This window comes from Dipodomys spectabilis, unplaced genomic scaffold, assembly GCF_019054845.1.
Source record: "Dipodomys spectabilis isolate Male_0828 unplaced genomic scaffold, ASM1905484v1 ptg000119l, whole genome shotgun sequence".
Taxonomy (NCBI): domain Eukaryota; kingdom Metazoa; phylum Chordata; class Mammalia; order Rodentia; family Heteromyidae; genus Dipodomys; species Dipodomys spectabilis.
This window is the reverse complement of record NW_024870796.1, coordinates 4333065-4352871: the sequence shown is the minus strand read 5'-3', so window position 1 is coordinate 4352871 and position 19807 is coordinate 4333065. Positions and strand designations below refer to the sequence as shown.

The 19807-nt window shown below is 38.5% G+C and overlaps 1 protein-coding gene across 7 annotated transcripts in view; it reads right to left on the bottom strand.

Annotated features, from left to right (window-relative positions):
* The window catches only part of Rapgef6 (Rap guanine nucleotide exchange factor 6), a 156278-nt gene that overhangs the window by 50916 nt on the left and 85555 nt on the right, over nt 1–19807 (bottom strand). For all 7 annotated transcript variants that reach the window (XM_042688796.1, XM_042688800.1, XM_042688797.1 and 4 more), the window contains exons 9-15: nt 17038–17174; nt 15051–15209; nt 14317–14469; nt 10068–10232; nt 7938–8045; nt 5534–5737; nt 2186–2294 (exon numbers count right to left, since the gene is read on the bottom strand). In XM_042688796.1, coding sequence (XP_042544730.1) covers nt 2186–2294; nt 5534–5737; nt 7938–8045; nt 10068–10232; nt 14317–14469; nt 15051–15209; nt 17038–17174 — 1035 coding nt within the window. The remainder of the gene's footprint in view (nt 1–2185; nt 2295–5533; nt 5738–7937; nt 8046–10067; nt 10233–14316; nt 14470–15050; nt 15210–17037; nt 17175–19807) is intronic.

The following is a 19807-nucleotide window of genomic DNA, read 5'->3' as shown; positions in this document are numbered from 1 at the left end:
TACAAATTTATCACATTAATGCTTTTTTTTTTTGGTCGGTTGTGAGGCCTGAACTCTGGGCCTGGGCTGTCCCTCAGCAATTCAGCTCAAGGCTAGCGCTCTCCCACTTGAGCCATAGCTCCACTTCTGGCTTTTTCCGCTTATGTGGTGCTGAGGAACTAACCCAGGGCCTCAGGCATGCAAGGCAAGCACTCTACCACTGAGCCATCTTCCCAGCCCCTTTACTTTTTTTTGATAGGTGTTCTGTTGCAAGTTCCATGAAAAATGATCTGACTGTTCAACTGTACTTCATGGTATGCCATAAAGACTAGGGGTTATTGTAGGTATCACTATAGAATATGCCATTTCTACAATTATTGAGATACTCTATTGTTTTGCTTGGTTGACTGCATTCTACATGGGGCAAAATCCCTGCTTTTTCAGAACTGTAACTCCCACATTCTTCAGTCCATTCAATCTAGAATTGATATTCACATTACTCAAAAAGTAGGACCTTAAGATCTGGCATTTACTTTTTTTTCCTTTTAGGGTCTACAGCAAATTCTGCTTTTCTGTTTTTCAAAATTGGTACCACTTAATATTAATCTAAATGTTGGTGTTTCTAAATACTGATCCTAAAGTCCAGGAAAACCAAAAACTGTGAAGACCTACTTATTTATCTATGCTAGATTAATATGTTACTGTGAAATTATTAACAGATGATTAGATACCATGATGTACCTGATGTAATTCAATTCAGTCTAAAGGATTCAAAAAGAAGAAAAATACTGGGTTGGGGAGGTGGCTCAGTGGTAGAGTGCTTGCCTTGCATGCATGAGGCTCTGGGTTCGATTCCTCAGCACCACATAAGCAGAAAAAAAAAAGCCGTTAGTGGCGCTGTGGCTCAAGTGGTATAGCGCTAGCCTTGAGCTGAAGAGCTGAGGGACAGTGCCCAGGCCCAGAGTTCAGGCCCATGACTGGACCCCCCTCCCCCCACCAAAAAAAAAAAAAAAGAAGAAAAATACTAAATGCTTCACTTTTCATTATGAGTAAGCACAATATAAAGAGAAGTTAATGTGGGAAAAAAACTCACTTCCTTTCATGGGCATAACTTTCAAGTCAACTCTTCACTAGTTGCAACTTAAATAACCTACTCATGAGGACTCTTAAAATTTCTTGATAGCTTTTAATAATTGTACTATGTTTACTGTTACCTTTCCCAGATTTTCAGCCTTTAAAAGGATTATGGTACACATAAGAAATAAAAAAATTAGTAAACCTCGCTTAAAAATTAAAATAACAAATGGTAGGTCTAGTTAAAAATACAAGGTGAACACATGCTTTATTTAGGTGTAAACATGATAAAAATACAAGTTAAGGCCATAAATGTAGCTACTGGTGAAGCAATTACCTGGCATGTGCAACCTGGATCCCCAACATTGTCAAATATACAGACATACATAATTTTGTGCCACAATCAACATTTTTACACAGAAAGGAAGATTTGTTATTACTAGAAATCCAATGCTTTACTAAGTTTATTTTCATGAAACTAATGTGACATTCATATTATTTCAGAAAGCTACTGTAAAGATTTTAAGATTGAAATGCACATTATTAGGGTTTTGGTAAGAACCTGATTTTGAGTTCTAGGATTTTGTGTGTGTATTGTGCGCACACACACGTACATTCATGACACATTATGTCGGTACTAGGGCTTTAACACAGTGCCTTGGCATTGTCCCTGAGGTGTTTCTTTTTTTCCTCTAGGTTAGCACTCTACCACTTGAGCCACAGCTCCACTTCCAGCTTTTTGGCAGGTAACTGAAGATAAAAGAGTCATGGATATTTCTGCCAGGGCTGGCTTTGAACCTCAACTCTCAGATCTCAGCCTCCTAAGTAGTTAGGATTAAAGGCATAAGCCACTGGTACCTGGCTCAAGTTCTAAATTTTATTCAGTATACTAAACCCCCACCCCAGTAGAATACAGTACAGAATAAATGCAAGCATTTATGCTCTGACTGAGCTGTGCACCTATTTTCAAATTTACTTTTGATATAAAAATAATGCAAAAAATGAAAATTACAGATTAAAAAATACTATTAACACCTTAGACAAAGATGTTTAATTTTACTATCTTTGCTTTCATTAAAATGACTTTTCACTTTTATCAAAACCCTACTTCAGACAGTTTGTACACACTCACCAAAAATGTTAGTCTTCACTGTAAGTGCAAGATGAGTGTTATTCCTTAAAATTTCCAGGGCTTTCACAAATGTAATATTCTCAAAATTTTGTCCATTTACTTCCATTATCTGAAAAGAATTTTGGAAAATACAAATTAAAACAGAAAGTTATTACTCATGCCTATAAACTTAAAAGTTTAGTAGTAAAAAGTAAAATGGAACTTGAATAAAATGTCATATGTAAACAACGATTAGCATGCTAAGAAGTTGGCTATGGAGTACTCTAAATACATTTAAAGTCTTTTACAATCATTGATTGAATCAGATAGCCAAACAAGCAGTACTACTGTTTGAACAGGGCTAGTTCTACTTAGTAGAGATTCCTCAGTATCATACAGGCTTGATTTTTAAAAATATACTAATTCCAAAGGAAAAGGATAAAGAGATGAACATAATAAGTAAAAATTAAGCAGCAAAGATCAAGAGGTCTAACATGAAAATTCTAAAAGGATAAGAATGAAAAATAATATATTGAAAGCCAGGCACGGGTGGCTCACGCCTGTAATCCTAGCTACTGAGGAGGTTGAGATCTGAGGATCACAGTTCAAAGCCAGCCCAGGCAGGAAAAATCTGTGAGACTCTTATTTCCAATTAACCACTAGAAAACTGAAGTGGCGCTGTGGCTCAAGTGGTAGAGTACTCGCCTTGAGCTGAAGAGTGCAGGGATAGTGCCCAAGCCCAGAGTTCAAGCCTCACGACCGACAAGGAAAAGAAAAAGAATATATTGGATTTTTCTGATAAAAATAACAGGCAGATAAGAGTATAGAGGAAATGACAGTAACCAAGAAATCAGTAAAGCTGGTGAAAATGTCTAAATAATTTATTATGAGCTTGTGAAATCTGATGCACGTCAAATATTCTTCAGAGAAGATACATAAAAAAATGACAATAATTTAAATCTAAAAATTCCAATTATTTCAACAGTACTTTTGAGAACTAATAGAAGAGGAATGAGATCACTGCATTTTATTATTATTTTTTCCGCTGAAAGAATGATAGTTTTTAAAGGTTTAATGATGAAATATTTGAAAAATAATAAATATAGTGACTCTAGGATCCTATTCATTTTTAGTGAGTAGTCTGGGGTGAATCCCAGAAATTTGTTTACAAAAATTTCTGTTAAGGGGGCTGGGAAGGTGGCTCAGTGGTAGAGTGCTTGCCTTGCATGCTCGAGGCCCTGGGTTCGATTCCTCAGCACCACATAAGCAAAAAGAAAAAAGCCGGAAGTGGTGCTGTGGCTCAAGTGGTAGAGCGCTAGCTTTGAGCTGAAGAGCTGAGGGACAGCGTTCAGGCCCAGAGTTCAGGCCCCACGACCAGACCCAAAAAAAAAAAAAAAATTTCTGTTAAACCGGGCCAGTGGCTCACGCCTGTAATCCTAGCTACTCAGGAGGCTGAGATCTGAGGATTGAGGTTCAAAGCTAGCCCGGGAAGCCAGTTAGTGAAATTCTTATCTCCAATAAACCACCAGGAAACCAGAAGTGGAGCTATGCTCAAGTGGTAGAGCGCTAGCCTTGAGCTGAAGATCTGAGGGACGGTGCTCAGGCCCAGAGTTCAAGCCACACGACCAACAAAAAATAAATAAATAAAAAATTCTGTTACAGGAAGAAGGGGATTTTTACAACTTAGTATTAATGCTTTAATTCCTTTACTTTGTTGTATGTAGAGACAAATCTAGGCACTAAACTTTACCAGAATCCTTGGCCTCTACTAACTATATCCATAATCCCCAGATTATGATAATAAAAATATACTTGTAGAGGCTGGAAATGTAACCCAATGGTACAATACTTGCCCGGCATGTACAAGGCCTTAAACTCAATTCTCAGCACCACTCCCCAAAAAGTTCATGCATGGGTGTCTTTCCAGACCTTGCCAAGGACACTTACGGCAAAATCCATCCACTGTTTGTAAGTACAGTGCCTTTTATAATGAAAATATGATCATAATTTTAAAAAGCATGGTTCAATTAAAAGTAAAATAAAGCCACATTAGAAATGAACACATTTTTAAGGAGAAAGTTATCCATGTGCTGGGTGCCTGGAGCTCACACTTGTAATCCTAGCTACTCAGGAGGCTGAGATCTGAGGATCTCGGTTCAAAGCCAGCCCAGGCAGGAAAGTCTGTGAGACTCTTATCTCCAATAAACCACCAGAAAACTGGAACTGTGCTGTGGCTCAAGTGTTAGAGTGCTAGTCTTGAGCTGAAGAACTGAGAGACAGCACCCAGACCCAGTGTTCAAGTACCATGACCAACAACAACAAAAAAAGATGTGGAAAACATTTTTGGTATGCCTAAGAATCATCTATTGAGCTTTGTTAAGAGAGATTTCTAGAACTTATCTCTTAATAATATAGTTAATATAATTAATAGGATTGAGAGCAGCCCAGTAGTGTAGTATGTTTTTTATTTTTTTACATTCTGACTGTTTTACACTTTTTGGGGGGGGTTGGTTGTGGCACTTGAACTCTGGGCCTGGGTGCTGTCCCTCAGTTCATCAGTTCAAGGCTAGTGCTCTATCACTTGAGCACCACTTATGTGGGGCTGAGGAATTGAACCCAGGGCCTCATGCATGTGAGGCAAGCACTCTACCACTGAGCCAACTTCCCAGCCCCATTATTTACATTTTTATATTACATTTTTGTTAGCAAATCACTACTTTCAAATAGGCTGTACTTAGTGCTTATGTAAAAGGAATAAATTAGTACCAAATTCTTCCCATGCCATTTTTCCTGCTTATTTCTGCTTATAAACATAGCTACAAAACTATATTAACATTATTTAAGTGGATTCCACCATTTATGGTCATCTTCAGCTACTGACAGTAGAGGGCACTGTGAAGTGGAAGTATCCCTTCTTTCAAAATTTGTATAGTTGCTAACTCACATAATGACATTTCTGACATATTCTGAAATTACCAGTTGATTTAAAAAAATATCTTATCTGGGGGCCGGGAATGTGGCTCAGTGTTAGAGCACTTGCCTTGCATGCATGAGGCCCTGGGTTCAATTCCTCAGCACCACATAAGCAAAAAGAAAAAAGCTGGAAGTGGCGCTGCGGCTCAAGTGGTAGAGCACTAGCCTTGAGCTGAAGAGCTGAGGGATAGCGCCCAGGTCAGGCCCCACGACCGGATCCTCCTCCCCACCCCAAAAAATCTAATGTTTAATATTATAGACTTCCTCTGGAAAGAGTCAAAGAAAAACTATTTCCTTATACTGAAAGTATTGCTTACTTGAAAAACAAGAGATGAAAACTTAAGTAACAGACACGTTACACATAAGGTTTACTTTAAGAGGCAGATTATTTCTTACCTGATCACCTCGTTTCAGCCCTGCATCTGCAGCTTTGCTACCAGGTTCTACTCCTTCAACAAAGACACCAAATCCCTTTTCACTTCCTCCATTGAGGCTGAAATGCAGGGGGGACTCTCGGGAAGCCTTTTGCAGTACAACCTGTCTCCACTTGGCCTTTGCAGCACAGGCAATATTCAATAACCGGAGGTGACCGTTCATCTTCTGAAAAGTAGGAAAGAGTAATATATACTTTATATACGTATCCATTTCTTTATGCTTCTAAAACCATCTATGATCACTAGAATTAGAGCTATAAATAAATAGAGACTACAGACTATATGAGCTGGGGTAAATAAAGCTGAAGGGGAAGCACTTATACAGAAGGTTCTCTTAAGAACACTGTGATCTTAGGGCTGGGAAGGTGGCTCAGTGGTAGAGCGCTTGCCTTGCATGCCTAAGGCCCCGGGTTTGATTCCTCAGCACCACATAAACAAAAAGAAAAAAGCCGGAAGTGGAGCTGGGCTCAAGTGGTAGAACGTTAGCCTTAAGCTGAAGAGCTCAGGGACAGTGCCCAGGCCCAGAGTTCAGGCCCCACGACTGGACCCCCCCCCCCCAAAAAAAAAAGTACACTGTAATCTTAATAAATTTTTAAGAGTTTTAGACAATCACAATATAGAAAATATTTAAATGTAATGTCTCCAAGAAGGATGAGGGCTGGGAATGTGGCTTAGTGGTATTGTCAATCCCTCAACCTGGATCACAAAAACCAAAAAAGCCAGAAGTGGCACTGTGACTCAAGTGGTAGAGTGCTAGCCTTGAGCAAAAGAAGCCCAAGGACAGTGCCCAAGCCCTGAGTTCAAGCCCCAGGACTGGCAAAAAAAAAAAAGGATGGAAAAAAGTACTTCTCAGGCTCGTGCATGACTCACGCTTGTAATCCTAGCTACTTTGGAGGCTGAGATCTATAGATGGTGGTTTGAGGCCAGCCTGGGCAGCAAAGTCCATGAGTCTCTTAACTCTAATAAACTATTCTGAAAAAGCCAGAAGTGGCACTGTAGCTCAAGTGGTTAGAACTAGCCTTGAGCAAAAAAGCTCAGGATCAGCACTTGGGGCCTGAGTTCAAGCCCCCAGGATCAGTACACACACACACAAAATTACTTCTCATTTTCTAGCTGTCCCTAATACATTTTCTAATTCTACCTTGTTTATGTCCTCACTGCTATATAAAACCAGAATCTTTAAAAACCTTTGTTTAAAACCATGTTTCCAAATACTGTCTAAATCTCTACCGTTTCCAGAAAGGTATTTTTTAGTATTATTTCAGTTTTTCATTAAACTTAATAATATTCTAATTTCAAGTTCTAGGATCAGTTTACTATAACAAAGGAAAATCTAATGCCCACAGTAAGGAGCTACAGATTTTTTCAGGGCCAAGGACAAGGCCTCAAGTGGTAGAATTCCTGCCAAGCAAATATGAGAATATGAAATCAAACCTGTAACTTTTTTTCAATGCAGAGGGAAAGTATTACACTTTTTCTGATCGTACATTAACAACTTGGAATACTAGGAATACTGTGTGTTAGGTCTGCTTTCAATTACCATTACTATCTATCCTTCTTTTGTGGAGGGAGGGAGGGAGAGGGACAAAGAGGGAGGAAGAGAGAGGGAGAGGGAGGGGGGAGAGAGAGGGAGAGAGGAGAGAGAAGAGGAGAGAGAGAGAGAGAGAGAGAGAGAGAGAGAGAGAGAGAGAGAGAATCTAGTGCTTTGAGAATGTTCTACCACTTCTGACATGCACTCAGCCATAGGACTATGCTTTCAAATAAAACAATTAAAATATAAAGGTTACGTAATGCACCTAAATTCATATATATAGTAGACACTGGAAGCTGGATCTTAATTTAGCAATATGCTGCACATTCTTTCCTACAACTCCAATTTGCTTGGAACACGTAATCCAGTTTTGTATCTGACAGGGAGAATAGACTCATGAATAGCTACTGCAGAAGCTGAGAAGATCTTCAGTGAATTCTTTTAGGCAGTGTATGTTTGAAAAGGTGAAATTGCATGCAGGAAATGACCTATGAAGTCTTAATGGAGATCTAAGATAAGCCAAGCATGGTGATGTGAGCTATGGTCTCAGCTATGCAGGAGACTGCAGGAAGAAGGATCATGTCATTTTAGACTGGCCCCAGGCAAAAACTGAGACTTTACTTGAAAAATAATGCAAGTGAAAGGCTGGGGATGTGTGCTCAAGGGGTAGAGCAGCTATCTAACAAGACGAGGTCATGAGTTCAAATTCCTCAAAGAAAGGAAAAAAATAAAATTAGGAGAGAAGATCAGAGAGACTGCTGTTCTGAGTTTCTGTTCCTACTGAGTGGGTAAGAAGACTCCTAAACTTTGAAAAAAAAATCTTTTTGAGACATACTGTATCTTCCAGATGTTTTTCAAATTCCTCTAGAAATCGAGTCATAGCAGGATCACCTTCAAAATCATTGAAATGATTATTTACCCATAATAATACAATTCGTGTCACCTGTGGAAACATAAGGAGGCAACATATGGTTATCAGAAATATTCATTTTGAATTAAGTCAATTTCAAAAGCATGTCCTAAAAAGAGGCACTGGCCCGTATGGACAAACCTCTACCCTTTCCTTGTACACTAAAGGATCATCTCTAAGAGAGTAGCATGGTTTAGTTTCAACTTTTGCTTCCTTGAGTACACAGTAATAAGAGTAGGACTCCCGAGTACTCACTAAAAGAAATATGCAATCTCCTTAAAATACAAGCTTTACATTAAAATGCAAGCAATAATTTCAACAAAAAACTTGATGACTCACGACTGTAAGCTACTTGGGAGGACAGAGACCTGGAGGACTGATGTCAAAGGCAGCCTGAGCAAAAAAGTTCATTAGAGTATATTTCTGAAATAACCAGCAAAAAGCCTGGCTCATATGGATGAGTACTAGCTTAGCAAGAACGAAGCTCACAAACTCCAGTACTGAAAAAAAAGACAACAAAAAATCCAGAGTAGGTCTGAGTAAATTCTGATACATTTTGAGTACATTTCTGCATACTGTTCAAGGGCCTGGTTCATTTTTTCATATCTTATCTCTCAATAACTAAAGTAACTATATTTAATTCCAGAAAAGGGGAGGAGAATGGAGCTGGAGCCTTTAGTTTTAGATATCTTAGTTTCTAAATAATAGAATTCCAGAGTCTACTCACATCCAACTTATTTCCTTTAAACTTAGAGGGTTGGGAAGTTGGCTCAGTGGTGGAGCGCTTTGCCTTGCATGCCTGAGGCCCTGGGTTCGACTCCTCAGCACCACATAAGCAAAAAGAAAAAAAAAAGCCAGAAGTGGTGCTGTGGCGCAAGTGGTAGAGCACTAACCTTGAGCTGAAGAGCTGAGGGACAGCGTTCAGGCCCAGAGTTCAGGCCCCAAGACCGGACCAAAAAAAATTATTAACTCAGAGATAATCTGCCTTTTACTTTCTTAAAATAACTTACTTCTTACCTATCTGTGGAGGCATCATTAGTTTTTCACTAAATATTCAAATATCCATGAAATAAGGTAAAATAACCAATTTAAATTAGCAGATGATGTTTAATGCAAAAAAGTACTGAAGATTTAAATATGTCACAAGAGAGACAAATTCGGATTTGACAAATATTTTTGAATGATTAATAGAGTTTGTTAGAATATTCTCATTCTCAGGCTTAAAAGCAATCTAAGACCTCTAGAAGTTTATTTGGTAAATACTCTATAAATTATTAATCAGCTTTATAATGCTTTATTGATCTTAAGAAACAACCATGTTGGTAAAAATTTAAAGTACTTATCATATTTCCTGACTTTAAAACTGTATTATAGCGCTGAGCTCATGCCTGTAATCCTAGCTACTCAGGAGGCTGAGATCTGAGGATTGTTGTTCAAAGCCAGCCGGACAAGGAGCAAGAAAGTCCATGAGACTCTTATCTTCAATAAACCACCAGAAAAACTGGAAGTGGTGCTGTGGCTCAAGCAGTACAGCACTAGCCTTGAGCTGAAGAGCTGAGGGATGGCACCCAGGCTGAGTTCAAGCCCCATGACTGACCAAAAACAAAAACAAACCCCAAACTGTATTACAATGTTATTTTGAGTTTTGCCTTTTTTTTTTTTGCTGGTCCTGGGCCTTGAACTCTGGCCTGGATGTTGTTCTTAAATACCTTTTTGCTCAAAGCTAGCATTCTACCACTTGAGTCATAGCTCCACTTCCAGCTTTTGGTGGTTAATTGGAGACAAGAGTCTCACAGACTTTCCTGCCCTGGCTGGCTTCAAAGCCTGATCCTCAGATCTCAGCCTCCTGAGTAGTTAAAATTACAGGCATGAGCCTTTTAAGTTTCATGTCCATTTTAAACAGGCTACTCTGTCATAAAAGAAATCAGTTTCATATATATGCCTACTAAAAATTTTCTAGTGAACTTAAATATTTAACCTAACAACTGCAAAAAAGTAACAATCAAATGTAAAGGTGAAAGTCACATTCATGCTTTGTATATTTATAAAACCAACCTTGTCCCTTAAGCTGTCAATCTTAAACCATTCCAATAGTTTGACTCCAACATCCAAAGGACTTTTAAGAAATGTTCTATAAGTTAACAGAAAATCTTCTATATAGGTTGGGTCCACAATGGAATGTTCTTCTATCAAATGCATGATGAGACGCTCAGGTGTTGCCTAAAAATCCAAGGATTTGGAAAATAAACAGCTCAGGATTCAAGTAACTACTATTGGTAATTCCTCTTTATAGTCAGCCCCTTATAATGAATCCCCCAAGTAGAGTTTCATTGTTAACCCATTACCACCGGGAGAAGGTAGCTTCTCTAAGCTGTAATTCAGCAGCACCCCGAGGTTTAGAGTGAGAACAAGAAGAGCACTAAGTACCCAACAGCATCCAGTGGCATTTCACTCATTTCTCTCTTCTGTGGGCTGTTATTACCACTTCTGCGACAATGAGGGCATGTATTGCTTGTCCAAGACAAAGATGGAAGAAACAAGAGTTAAATAAAACAAAAAATAAAAAAGGAAAAGAAAAAGGGAGGCAAGAAATTAAGCAAGCAAGCACTTCCAAACTGAATTCACCTCAAATTCTCTTCTGCCCCAAGTTGTAGGAATAATATATTAGTTCAACACAGCTACTTTTACAGTTGCTACTTCCTTAAACAGAAATTTCCTCTTCTATGGTTTCCTTTGCTTCATCACCATTTTGGAGGAAACCAAAAATCCTTTAGATAGTTTTTTTTTTTTTGGTTTAGGTTTTATTTTTATATATTTTTTTAATGGTGCTCAGGGCTTGAACTCAGCCTGAGAGCTGTCCCTGATCATTTTTTGCTAGTGGTTCTACCACCTGAGTCACAGCTATACTTCCTGCTTTTGGAAGTTCACGGGAAATAAGAATCTCATGGACTTTCCTACCCCAGCTGGCTATGAACTATGATCTTCAGATCCCAGCCTCCTGAGTAATTAGGATTACAGGCAAGAGCCTGGTACCCAGGTACTGTAAATAAATTTTTCCATCCATTCAGTTTTAAATGCATGGCTGTTCCCAGTATTTCCTACTGCTTCTCTATGAGCTCCTGAACCAATTTAATAACTTATTAGCCATCACAGCTTACCAGATCATAAAGCTTTTTATAAAAATCAACTATGGCTAGGTATCAATGATCCAAAACTTTAAGCCTAAGAATACCAAACAGCTTTATTATTCAGGCCAATCATGATTTAGGGTAATCTAACTCTTCTTAGAGCGTATGTAGCAAAGTCAAGGATGAGAACTGACCAACATTAAAGACAGGCCATCATTCTGACTGGGTAAACCACCTGTGCAGGATTCCCACAGAGACTGGGCTATACTTTAAAACTTTAAAGATTAGCCCCATATTTGTGCAGAGGCATGCGTTCACAGGTAAACAGGAAGGGTAGATGCTTGGACAAAGGGTGCAGAGATGTTAGGCAAAATGACTGGCATGGTTATATTAGCATGGTAGAGATTGGTTACAATGAGCAAATAATTAAAGTACAGAGTATATCAAGTAGTACTGCTGATGGCAGTATTACTAAACATGAACAAACAGAAAACTGTTGTATAGTACTGGAACTGGAAGTGAAAAACCATAAGCTCATGGTGGCTTAATGTATACAAAGTTATAGATGTGTACACATCAGACATAGTGGCCAACCGGTATGCTGTAGGTCTTATAGATGTGTATGTGTAATAAATATGCACATTTCCTAGCTACATCCAATGATAAGCTCCTAATAATGCTGCCTCCGTTGTAATAAATACAGTCAGATGTAGATCTTGTTTTACAAATGCTGTTATCATCCACTTTGGAAATATGAGCTCTACGGAGAGATGGATATAGAAAATATTTATAATGAGGCGTATTGTTTGACAGGTACGAAAGAAGTGCTCAAAGAATACAGGAGTCAGCTTAAAGAAGGGTTCACTGGTCACAATGATACAGATTATGAGACTAACATATGAATCTATACAAGAGAAAGCCTGTTTTTAAAATAAACAGAAGAAATTATGGAAACAGGGTAGTAATAGGTTAGGCAAGAGTAGTCAATGGCTATAAGAACTAGTAGGTAGAGGTTTGCACACAGTTGTTGCTGCCCATAAACCTATAGTCATGGATAAAATATTGGTAATAACTCAGAACATTTCTCTCCCAGGTAGTTATCAATTACAAGAAGTCAAATGATGACTTCACAGTAAAGAAACTTAGATAACACTGACTGCATAGGAAGGTTAATTTCACCAGTGGTGGTAAAGATCAACAATTTGTATACCCCAGTGCCAAGAACACATCATTCTTTCTCTAGAATTCCTTTCAGGAAAGCATGACTTGAGTTTGGCCACGATGAAACTGATATGTCTAGGTAAAGCCACCACCTACTACAGGATATAAGCTCTATGCTCTTCAAGCCTGCTGAGGAAACATGTAACAGAAAAACTAAGCAACTCAAGTAGATCAATGTGACATCATAACTAAATAAACTATAGTCCTGGATGGAACCAGAAATAAAAAAATGGCACTGATGAGATCACTGGTGGAAATCTAACTGTGTCTCTGGGCAATGTTACAATAGTGTTTACTAACTTGAAAGACTATTATGCATACGCAGGAGGTGTTCTTGCTTTAGGAATATGTCGACATGACAAGGCAGCCCATTTACAGTCTGTTCTCAAATGGCTTAAAACAACCATTTGAGCAAATATAATGGAATATTGTAAAGTAGGAGAATCTGACTCAGAGAACTCTCTCTGTACTGGTCTTAAAACTTTTCTCTAAAAAATAGAGGAGTTTCCTCCAAAAGAGAAAATGAGTTGTAAGGTGCAATTTACTGAGCTGGTGGCTTATATTTTCAATCCTAGGTATTCAAAGGCTGAGATCTAAGGATCAAGGTTTGAAGCCAGAAAAAGGCAAAAGTGGAGGTGTGGCTGACCACCAGCTGTTAGCAAAAAAAAAAGAACAAGAGGCTTTGAGTTCAAGCCTCAGTACTGCATACACTCACAAAAATAAAATAAAAAATACAATTTTAAATAAAAATAACTGTTATTTAATAAAAATGTAGCCAGGCACTGGTGGCTCACGCCTGTAATCCTAGTTACTCAGGAGGCTGAGATCTGAAGATCACAGTTCAAAGCCAAACCAGGCAGGAAAGTCTGTGAGATTCTTATTTCCAATAAACCACCAGAGAAGCAGAAGTGGTGCTGTGGCTCAAGTGGTAGAGCGCTTGCCTTGAGCTGAAAAGTGCAGGGACAGTGCTCAACCCCAGAGTTCAAGCCCCACAACTTAAAAAAAAAAAATGTATATTTATTTTCCTATGGTAGTACATCTTTTCTACAAAGCTTAACACATAAACGTTTATGGAAAGAGATCTGAGGAACTCCCAAGGAAGAAAAGCTATGACATGAGATTTATATCATCTCTCCACTTTCCCTTATACTGTTTGCAATGAATAATGACACATTTAAAAAGAGAAAGTTATGTATTAATTTCTTCCCTTCTGACTATAATTGCTCTATTTTGCATTCACATGCTTTCAAAGAGACAAGAGGAGAAAGAGAAGGAATAGAGACTGGGACTCAGAGGAAGGAAAAGTATGGGGATTAATGTTCAGACCTATAATTATGGTGAAGTTTTAAATCTACCTCATTTAGCCCTAACATTACTGCCTGTTTATTTCCATTTTCAATTAAGAAAATTAAGATCAAAGTGTTAGTCAACACCTACTTCAACGGTATAGGGATTTAGCAACAATTAGCATTTTCATCTCAGTCTCCTTACGTCTATGTCTCTGTAGCTAGTCTTTGAATTTTTTCCCCCAAATATGGCTATTTTTTGTTGGAATCAACTAGCTATCAATGGATAAACATATACTTGAGAAGAAAAATGCTAATCAATATATTCTAAAATAATACTCTATAAGGATATTAAGTGGCAATAACACATATCTTTCATAGTAAAGATGAGAGAAAAGCTTAGAGAAAGGTAAAAGAGCCAAGATATTTATTTACAGTATGCAAATATTATTACATTATTTAAAAGTAGTTCAAAGTCTTTAAAAAATAGTGTATAGTAATTGTACAAGGGGGTTATAAATACCATATTTAATACACATATGAATCATAGTTTGATCAAATTAACCTTCTATTACTTTCTCCCCTCCCCCACTTTAAAAAAGCCTTTCTAAAGCAACATGAAAACTCTTAAGTTTATGAATGTCTAGAAAAATAAGTAAAAACACCCACCTTGATTACAATGTGTCCTTTCCTGGTCCCACTTCTGTCTAGCTCACGGTGTTCATGCACCATAACAATTTCTCCCTCTTCTTCAACTTTATGGGTATTTTTCTCCACATGATTTAAAATCCTCCAATAATCCTGCTGAGCTATGCAGACAAACTGTCCAAGAACAATATGGGGACAATTAAGGAATCTATAGTACAAAAATATATCACTGCGTACCAAGGCAGAGCACAAAGGCAAGAAACCAAGTGGCATCAGTTCTTTTTCTTTCAATTCTTTCAATCTTTAACACAAAACTCAAGGTAAAACAATTTATACACAAAGAGTCATAAGAAGTCAAATCCATCTGAATTCTGCTCTTTTAAAAAGAGAAGTGAACATCTACTTCTCTCAAAATAGACACTAGGCATAGAAAACACGAAGCAGGACTAAGTCAGAAAAAACTCAGAAGTTCCTATTTCTTTCCTTTTTCAAAACTAAAAAGATTCTGAGCTTGCTAGTATCCGAATTCCAAAATTAAACCAGCATTTATTTGATACAGTCTCTTAAAATTTCAGTTTGCTTAATTCCACAAAAGCTTGAAGCAGACATAAAATCTAGTTTGCTTTATTAATTTTAATTTATTGAAACTCCTAATTCCCAAATATTTTCCTGTTTCAAAGTAAAAACAGTTTCTGCCATTTTTAAATCTAAAAAAAAAAAAAAAAAAAGACTATCTGACTAAAAAAGAAGCTTACCTGACAGTCATCTACTTTAGTCCTGACAATTCCATGCATGTACTGCTTATCCAGAGTGGGAGTAATTCCAAAACTATTTCCCATAAAGAGATTTTCAACTTTTCCATCTGGATGACTGATTTCTACAGTGCCGTTTAAAATAACATACCATGAATCCAGCTATAGGGAAAAAAGAAAGTTTTAATAATCTTTTTTACATGTTAACTTTGAACCAGAGTCTAGCAAAAAGCACAATGTGCATGATTTAAAACTAAGATATGATTATAGTATTAATTTGCCACTAACATTGTATTCCATATCTCTGTAAACCATTATAGTTTATTTTTAGTCATCAAAGGAAATCAAGGACTTTCATTACTGATCAAGGTCTCTGAGGAAAAATAGTATAATTTTTTGGCTATTTAATAATTTTGTTATGCTGGGCACTGGTGGTTCACATTCATAAATCCTAGATACTAAGGAAGCTGAGATCTGAGGATTGTAGCCTAGGCAGAAAAATCCATGAGAGGGGCTGGGAAGGTGGCTCAGTGGTAGAGCACTTGCCTTGCATGCTCAAGGCCCTGGGTTCGATTCCTCAGCACCACATAAGCAAAAAGAAAAAAGCCGGAAGTGGCGCTGTGGCTCAAGTGGTAGAGCGCTAGCCTTGAGCTGAAGAGCTGAGGGACAGCGCCCAGGCCCAGAGTTCAGGCTCCACGACTGGACCTCCCCCCCCCCCCAAAAAAAAAAAAATCCATGAGACCATGAGACTCATCTCCAAAAGCTGGAAGTAGAGCTGTGGCTCAAGTGATAAGAGTGCTAGCCTTGAGCAAAAAAAGCAGCTCAGAGACAGCACCCAGGCCCTGAGTTCAAGCACCAGAACCGGGGTGGGCAGGCAGGCAGGCAGGCAAGCAAGCAAGAAATAAATAAATAAATAAATAAATGTTAGGTTTTTTTGGTTACATTTTGGTAGGCCCAGTGGTTTCTATTATAAACATACTGAAGGGAACATGTTTTGACATAACTAAGTTTTTTTGTTTTTGGTCAGTCGTGGGACTTGAACTCAGCCTGGGCGCTGTCCCTCAGCTCTTCAGCTCAAGGCTAGAGCTCTACCACTTGAGCCACAGCACCACTTCCAGTTTTTCTGGTGGTTTATTGGACATAAGAATCTCACAGACTTTCTTGCCACGGCTGGCTTTGAACCACAATCCTCATACCTCAGCCTCCAGAGTAGCTAGGATTATAGGCGTGAGCCACTGGCACCGGGCTCTAAGTAAGTTTTATATTAGGGCCTCAGAAGAGAAATTTGTAACTAGAACAAAAGGTTAGAGAATGAATACTTTGGTGCCACATTAAGGATTTCTAAATGACTCCAGAAATGCCATAACAGTTTATATTCCTATTAGTAGTAAATGACAGTATTCACGTCACTAACTAACATCTCTGCATTAATCCTTACTAATTTTATAATAAAAATAGCCACCACTACCTAGTAGCCTAATACTTTCAACCCCATGAAGGTCTTTCTCCATCTATAAGCCACCATCTGAGCTGAAGAGCTCAGGGACAGTGCCCAGTCCAGAGTTCAGGCCCCACAACCAAAAAAAAAAAAAAGTCTCACAGACTTTTCTGTCTGGGCTGTCTTTGAATTGCAATCTTCAGATCTCAGCCTTCTGAGTAGCTAGGATTACAGGTGTGACCACCAGTGCCTAGCCTCCTAAACATTTTAAACACCAACAATATAAATGCAAATAGAATGATAATTAAGCACTGTTTTAAAAAAATCTTATAACTTAATTTGAGAAACAAAAAGTTGGTTCAGCGTGCTCCATAAAGTACACTGCTAGGAAATACATTATAACTACCTCAAATTTGGTATGTACTTGAAATAGTTTAAAACACAAAAGCCCAGGATTTATACAAGTTTATGGAAATTAATTCTCCTAAAAGTAAAATTAGTAAACAGTTGATATTGATCACAATAACCTATGATGTTTATTTGCTAACTTACCTCTTGCCCATCTTCAAGAATAACAGCTCCAGCCTGCTCCACCACTTCGAAGATCATCACTGAGCATAGCTCTCTCCTCACAGACATGGTCATGTTTGCAAAAGCAGGGAGCTGGTGCATAAACTCAAGCAATTGCTCTATGGAAAAGTAGAAATTCTAGAATGAAGACCATCAAAGAGAATACCTTATACATACAACAAAATTCACAATACCGAGTTTTCTAATCAACTTATGAATTTATGTTGCTAAAGAAACCGAGACACTGGGGCTGGGAAGTTGGCTCAGTGGTAGAGCGCTTGCCTTGCATGCCTGAGGCCCTGGGTTCAATTCCTCAGCACCACATAAGCAAAAAGAAAAAAGCCAGAAGTGGTGCTGTGGCTCAAGTGGTAGAGCTCTAGCCTTGAGCTGAAGGATAGCACCCAGGCCCAGAGTTCAGGCCCCACAACTGGACCCCCCATCCCCTCCCACAAAAAAAAGAAACCGAGACACAATTACTATTAAGTAAACAGAAATCAGTTTTTAGTACACACACACACAAACACACGAAAACAGAATTTACAACCCTTGGAGAAAATCAGGAAACTACATGGGTTCAGATAATGCTGGAGAGTTTAATTTGTAAGCTTCAGATACCACTGTGGGGTGGTTTAGGGAAGCTCTTTACTAGATTAATGAAAGGGTCCTTTTTATTTGTATTTCTTTTTGTGCTGGTTCTGGGGCTTGCTCTGGGCCAGGGTGCTATCCCTGATCTTTTGTACTCAAGACTGACCCTCTACAACTTGAGCCACAACTCCATTTCCAGTTTTTTTTTGGTGGTTAAATGGAGATAAGAGTCTCCCAAACAGCCTCTTGAGTAACCAGGATCATTGATATCACTTAATGAGTTTATAGGTTTTTTTCTTCTTTTCAACAGTATTAATAAATGCCAAGTAATTAAATTAGGGACTAACAAATGTGAATCTGAGCTCAAGATCTGTCAAAGCAACTTCATAACAGCATTTAATATTTATTAGTTAAGGAACATGAGTTCCTTAATCCATTCAATGGTATATGATAATGATGCTATATACCACAACTTTTATAAAAACTGAAAATAGCTAGTATATAATTTATCATGTAAACTGCTCTTCTCTGCTGGGAGGAGTGAGGCAGGCCTAAAATCCCAGCATCTGAGGCAAGAGAATCACAAGTTCCAGGCCAGATTGGGCTATACAGACATTGTCTCAGAAAATAAATCAGATGGGAGGGAGAAAAAAGTATCTTTAGCATTCAATTTTCCAATCAAAGTATAGTAACTAGTTCTGTAATACATTACACAAGAGATTGTAACAACATTTTTTTTTTTTTGGGGTCCGGTCGTGGGGCCTGAACTCTGGGCCTGGGCGCTGTCCCTCAGCTCTTCAGCTCAAGGCTAGCGCTCTACCACTTGAGCCACAGTGCCATTTCCAGCTTTTTTCTTTTTGCTTATGTGGTGCTGAGGAATTGAACCCAGGGCCTCATGCATACAAGGCAAGCGCTCTACCACTGAGCCACCTTCCCAGCCCCTGTAACAACATTTTAGATAGATACCTATCTTTCAGATTAGAAACCTACAAATGTTGTTTGGAAAAATCTTCAAAATCAGGGGGCTGGGAAGGTGGCTCAGTGGTAGAGCACTTGCCTTGCAAGCCTGAGGCCCTGGGTTCGATTCCTCAGCACCACATAAGCAAAAAGAAAAAAAAGCCAGAATTGGCGCTGTGGCTCAAGTGGTAGAGCGCTAGCCTTGAGCTGAAGAGCTGAGGGACAGCGCCCAGGCCCAGAGTTCAAGCCTCCCCCTCCCCAAAAAAAATCTTCAAAATCATACACCCGTAACATAGTTTGCTATGTAAGTACCTTGCGGAGCTGGGCACCAGTGGCTTGCCCTGTAATTCTAGTTACTGAGGAGGCTAAGACATGAAGGATCATGGTTTGAAGCCAACTTATGCAGAAAAGTCCATGAGACTTTTCCAATTAACCAACAAAATGATAGACTGGAAGTATGGCTCAAATGGTAAAAGGTCAACTGTGAGCAAAAAGCTGAGCAAGAACATAGGCTCTGAGTTCAAGCCTCAGTACCAATGCATAACAACAACAACAATAAACTATCTTATGGCATAAAGAAGAAAATCAGTTTGATGCAATCAAAGTTTAGGTTTTAGGGATTGATCAAGATGCATTGTCCTCATAATCTGACTTGTGGAATTCAAACTGCTTTATACAACTACTTAATTTAAAAAAGAAAAGAAAAATGTTTTATCAACTGGCAGACAGCCTTTATGGCGGTTCTCAACATCCCACACTCCTGGTATTTACATTCTTATACAGTCCTCTTCCTAATAGTGTATCAGTTGCTTGGTGTGATGAGTCTGGCAGAAATGAAAATAAGTCATTTATGAAGCCAAGTCATAAAAGACATGTAGCCTCAGCCTTATTATCTCTTGGATTAATTGGTTTGTGGGGGAGGGGATTCTACTGCCCCATGCTTTAAGTAGTAAGCAGGCTATGGTTAAGACCCAACTGACAAAGAACTGAGGTTCTTTACCGAGCCTCAGAGTTGCTTTCTTGGACATAGATACTCAACTTGATCCAGTTAAGACTCAGATGACTACAGCCCCTGTGGACATTCTGACTTAGGATACTGAGCCAGAATTACCCAACTAAGATGCACTTTAACTCCTGACCCACAAAAACCATGAAATAATAAATACATGCTGGTTCATGTCATTGAATTTTTTTTTTTGTATAATTAGTT